Source organism: Sinocyclocheilus anshuiensis, unplaced genomic scaffold, assembly GCF_001515605.1.
Source record: "Sinocyclocheilus anshuiensis isolate Anshui unplaced genomic scaffold, SAMN03320099.WGS_v1.1 scaffold807, whole genome shotgun sequence".
NCBI classification, from domain to species: domain Eukaryota; kingdom Metazoa; phylum Chordata; class Actinopteri; order Cypriniformes; family Cyprinidae; genus Sinocyclocheilus; species Sinocyclocheilus anshuiensis.
In genome coordinates this window covers 775555-781194 of record NW_015551077.1, presented here as the reverse complement: position 1 = coordinate 781194, position 5640 = coordinate 775555, and the positions used below count along the sequence as shown (strand labels likewise).

The 5640-nt window shown below is 38.0% G+C and overlaps 1 protein-coding gene across 2 annotated transcripts in view; it reads left to right on the top strand.

Annotated features, from left to right (window-relative positions):
- The first annotated feature begins 434 nt into the window (after nt 1-434).
- The window catches only part of LOC107662458 (stimulated by retinoic acid gene 6 protein homolog), a 22269-nt gene continuing 17063 nt past the window's right edge, over nt 435-5640 (top strand). Inside the window, exons 1-2 of one of the 2 annotated variants that reach the window (XM_016452492.1) lie at nt 435-500; nt 5090-5175. In XM_016452492.1, the coding sequence (XP_016307978.1) occupies nt 498-500; nt 5090-5175 (89 nt within the window). In that variant the 5' untranslated portion in view covers nt 435-497. Of the gene's footprint in view, nt 501-4726; nt 5176-5640 lie in introns of those variants that run through there. The other variant, XM_016452493.1, reaches the window with a different exon arrangement.

Sequence of the window (5640 nt, the reverse complement as noted above, 5' to 3'; positions counted from 1 at the left end):
GGTGGGACTGAACTTTGGGATCTCTTGGAATCAAGGTAAGGAGTCATTCAAAATTTGATTAAATTCCTTCCAGTTTCTTTGTGACTTAATTGTATTTTTTTATTGGTACTTAATGCTAAAACAAATTTTTAGAAAGGAACCAATTGTGGACTGGGAAACTATCCAGAAATTTAAAAATAACAATAAAAAAGCTTTGTACTTTTCACAAATAAAAATGAGATTAGATCAAAACAAAACAAAAATGATGTAAATGAAGCATGCTATAAAAAAGAATTCAATGCAAATATATACATATTTAACAGAAAAGCGCGTCTAAATATATCATAAACGTTAACAGAACAGCTGCATAATTAAATTATCGATTGTCTTGTTTATGAATGCATGTGGGTGTGATGTATCAGTTTACACAATCATCCATAATGCAACTGTTCTATAATTATTCGCAAAGTTCAGGTGCGCACGTGCCTGCATGGAGCGTTTTTACCTGAAGTCAGGAGATGGTGAGTTATCAAAATAATTTGTGTTTCTCACGTGCCATTGAAAAACAGACATGCATGACGACTGAGTAACGTTACTGTTACTTTTCTAAGCGATCATACTTCAGATTTTCGACGATAAAATGTTGAGACAATCCCATAGACGCTGAAGGAAGGACCTGTGCCATATCTGGCAGGTTACTGGCCCAAGTTAAAGTAATAAAAAAGTAAATAAATAAATAAATGCATACATACATAAAATTTGGGGGTGGCCTTTTTATTTATTTATTTATTTATTTTAACTTGTAACCTGTCAGAAACCCTTAGCAATGGCATAGCAACATGCTAAAAGTCCCTCAGAAAACTTTAGCAACACTCCAGTATTGTGGCGCTGACTACTTCAAAACAGACCATTACAACAGTAGATTTATTCTAGTTTTTCATTTACACAACATTGATACCACTAAGTCACAAATTAAATTTTAGTGTGGTTTGACAGATATAGCCAAGTCACACGCTGCTCTGTCAGAAACCCTTAGCAATGGCATAGCAACATGCTAAAAGTCCCTCAGAAAACTTTAGCAACACTCCAGTATTGTGGCGCTGACTACTTCAAAACAGACCATTACAACAGTAGATTTATTCTAGTTTTTCATTTACACCACATTGATACCACTAAGTCACAAATTAAATTTTAGTGTGGTTTGACAGATATAGTCAAGTCACACGCTGCTGAAATTTGCTTTATAGTAGCCTTAAGTGAGTATACTCTTTGCCCTTATACTTATATATCCAACTTTACATAGAGAGCTGTACAGTATAGTTTACATTTTGCACGGATAAACTATCAAGCAGTAGAAATTTGCTATGTATTGCTTTACATGAGTTTACTGTGTAAATATGTTAATAAAGTTGGTTTTACAATTTTGAAACAGATATTCAGATACATGCACGCAACTTTAAGGAAAGGAAAGGATGTGTAGCCAAGTATTGTGTCCCACAGGCTACTCGGAAATCCCTCAGGCAATCCATCTCATGAACAGTTAAATGTTCTCCCCACTGTGCAATACCCAACTATGTACACTTATATTTATTATACGTATGTTATTAATTTAATATATCTTACATCTATCCACATTCCCTTGCATTATTTGTATATAGCACATCTGAACATACAATATACTGTCTACTGTCTTTTTGTATTGTGTATTGTTTTTACATATTTATTTTTACTCACTTATTTTTATTTTGTTATCAGTGTCTTGTCACTTGTCAACCTGTCTGTGCACTGGAAGCTTCTGTCACCAAGACAAATTCCTTGTGTGTTGTAAGCACCATAGACTGTATAAAAACATGGACGTAGTGTCCGTGACGTCACCCGTAGTTTTCTGAAGAGCGTTTTTGAAGCTCAAAGTGGGCGGAGCTGGCCGTAGCCATCTTGGCCGCGCGTCACTCCCGGCCCAGGTAATCGAAAATGGGCAAAGAGGCGGGAGCTGGTTGCTGAAACCACGGAGAGAGAGAGAGAGAGAGAGAGAGAGAGAGAGAGAGAGAGAGAGAGAGAGCGGGAGGTTGCCGCTTGGTAAGCACACTTGGCAATAAAGCTCTTTCTGATTCTGAGCTCTGCATTTCACCCATCCAAGTGCACACACACAGCAGTGAGTAGTGAACAAACATGCACACACACACCGTGAACACACACCCGGAGCAGTGGACAGCCATATTGCTGTGGCACCCAGGGAGCAGTTGAAGGTTCGGTGCCTTGCTCAAGGGTCTCACCTCAATCGAGGGTGGAAGAGAGCGCTGGTTATTCACCTACAATCCCTGCAGGTACAGAGACTCGAACCTGCGACCTTTGGGTTACAAGTCCTACTCTCTAACCATTAGGCCACAACTGCCCAGAAACAGTCGTTGCCTGACCGGGAATTGAATCTGGGCCGCGGTGGTGAGAGTGCCCAATCCTAACCACTAGACCCAAAATCTAAAAGGGCATTAAGATATCTTTAATACTTCTTGAGTTACAGCCAGTTTATAGCCAGTTGTATTGTAAATGAAAAACAAAACATATTAATTTAATACAACGAATATATCATCAATTCTGGCTGGTTCAAAATCGCATACTTTCGTGAATACATACTCATTTTGAATAAGTAATTACTTCTCGAAAAAGTATGTTCTATGTAGTATGAATGTATGTAGTATAAATGTAGTATAAATTCGCTATGTTGTTGTTGTTATTATTATATTATGTGACCTACCAGCGTGGAATATGGGAGTAATGTTTGTGTTTAGATGTGCCAGTTTCAGTTTTCATCATTCATTTCTCATATACTTTATCTTCATTAACTCCATCTGCGTCTATGTATATATGGCAATTAATTGTCAAGCTAATGCAATGGCAGTGTCTGTTGTCACCTGACCTTCTTTATCCTCCACTAAAAGCCTTACTGTCAATGGCACGGCACCATGGAGACTGTTTTCTTGGTAAATGGTGAATGGAGGTCATCCCCAGAGCCCTTGAGTGATGGTGGCTCATAAGAAGTCATTACAGGCAGCATCCATCTTGGGCTGTGTGCTCAATGGCGTTGCCTGCTTAATCAGTTTCCTCCTTGTCAAAAGCTCCTGTGGACACTGACAGGATCCCATTAAGGTTTAACCATGCCATAATGAATCGTCTAAGCACACTACACCGTTTCAAAGGCCAGCCACAATGGTGATACTGACGGGATTCACAATGTAATTCTGTTGGGGTCATTTGTTACGCCAGCACCAGTCCAGTGTGTAAGATGGTGTGAATGTAACAGTAGGAGGAATATTACACGGACCAAGCTTCTACATGTGTCAGCCTGACTCATTATGAAAATAAAGAAAATAGAGCTGTGGTTTCATGTCTTCAGTGAATGGTGCACTGTATCTTTTTTAGGAATGGCTGCATTGGGTTCTTTGAAATTGGAGAGGAAAGATAGGATAGTCAAAGATCAGAAAGATGTTAGCCTTATATCTCTCAGATACGTTTCATACAGTAATTCATTGTCAAAGTTATTTGGAAATTTGATGCGTGAGAACCTTCCACATAAAGGTGTTTGATGGAACTAACCGTTGACCTTCTCCGAACCAGATATAAGCAAACTTTCAGTCACATTTCCATGATATAATCAAAGCTCTTCAAAGCATTCTTTGTTCTGCGACCTTTATCTGTAAATCCTGCTTTGCTTTGTCTCCGGATTTTTTTTTTTTTTTGCCCTTTCCCAAGTTCTCGGCATTGTTATGAATGGATTTTTATAACTTTTCTTAACCATCTTTGGCTGTAATCCCTTCATAATGAGGGCAACAATGCAGCTGAAGGTTGCAAAAGCCTCCATGTTCCCTCTTACTAAAGTAGGGGGGCGTGGTCATTCGGTGGGTGTGGCAATACACCTTAAAGGAATAGTTCACCCAAAAATGTTCTTAAAATGTATTCACCCTCAGGCCATCCAAGATGTTGATGAGTTTATTTCTGAATGTGAACAGATTTTGAGAAATTTAGCATTACATCACTTGCTCACCAGTGGATCCTCTGCAGTGAATGGGTGCCGTCAGAATGAGAGTCCAAACAGCTGATAAAAACATCACAATAATCCACATTACTCCAGTCCATCAATTAACATCTTGTAAAGTGAAAAGCTGTGTGTTTGTAAGCACACCTTGCCAAGTTGCCAGGTGTTTTGAGTGATTTTTAGTGCATTGTTATGCGGTTGTTCTGGTTGGTTGGTGTTTGTACGTTAATTCATATCATAAATGTGATCTCAGCTTATTAGTTCTCAGGTATGAAATCTACAAAAATGACAACGCAGTGGGTTTAGGCATCTTAAAAACACTGATTAAGTTAAAAATATCTGTGATTGTGTTAGAATCATGGTTTAAACACTTTATCTTTTGAAGATAAAATTCTACAGTTGTTACAAAATAAAAACACTTTAGAAAGTGTAACCTGTACTGCATCTGACTTGATTCTTCACATGTGTGTGGTTCGTGGAAATGACTTCCTTATACCTCACACTGTGAGTCACCATTGGGAATCTCCACCTGATAACTGGAATGGTGCTCACACACATGAATTTCCCTGTTATCACAGTGGAATGTCAGCATTCAGCCCCCACACAGTTCCAGCCTGTTTTGACTCAGTATTATAAGTCCAGCGCTCATTCAAACTCTCAATACCAGCCACAGGACGGCCCTTGGAAGTCCACCTAATCCCTCTGAACTACAGGTGGCAGGAGAGATCGGCCGCCCCTGTCTGAAAAACTTCCCTCTTCCTCTCTCTCCATTGCTTTTCTCTCTCTCCTGGTTTCCAGTGAAGTGGTAATCTCCCATCTGAAAAGGAGATCCAAGCTGAAGTAAAGGTGTTTTGGGTTGGCATGCTACAGAAAAGGACCTGTCACATTGCTCCTCACAGCTCTCGGTAACAGGGCATCTGAACGAGAGAGCAAGAAAGGAGGAGAGAAGGAGACTTTATCTTTGTTTATCCCTCCAAAATTGAACGATTAGGGCGTTTTGTGTCCCACAGGAGTGCGGAAGACTGATTTCGGCTGCTTTTAAGTTATTGGAGCTCACTGAAACTACTGTTTCATCTGTAGGTTGGCACCATGAGTGCTGAAACTGTGAAAGACTACGACTACTCAGAATGGTATGAAAATGCAGTGCCAACCAAACCTCCTGTCGAGTAAGTACTCTTCATTTGTGCTTATGAATGTGTTTCTTTATGGTAAATTTTAAAATGTAATCAAAACTTTGTTGTGATTCATTATAAGTGGGGGAAAAAAAGAATGACAACATTTCACTTAGATTTGTAATATACTTTTTGCATTATTTTCATGATATCTACTATATATAGTTAAATATACTATTTTGTTTTTAGAATTAATTTGATAGTTAATTATATTTAAATGTTTAAGCTTAATCTTACAATCCACACACACACATATGTGTTTTATATGTTTAAAATGTGTATTAAATGTATTTTTATATACATTTAAAAAATCAATCACAACTTTGTTGTGATTCATTGTAAGTGGGAAAAAAATTTAAAAAGTAACTTATATTTGTAATATGTTTTTGCATCATTATAACTTAACATGTAAAATGTATAAATTGTATAACTTGACAAACAATAAATAACAAATATTAA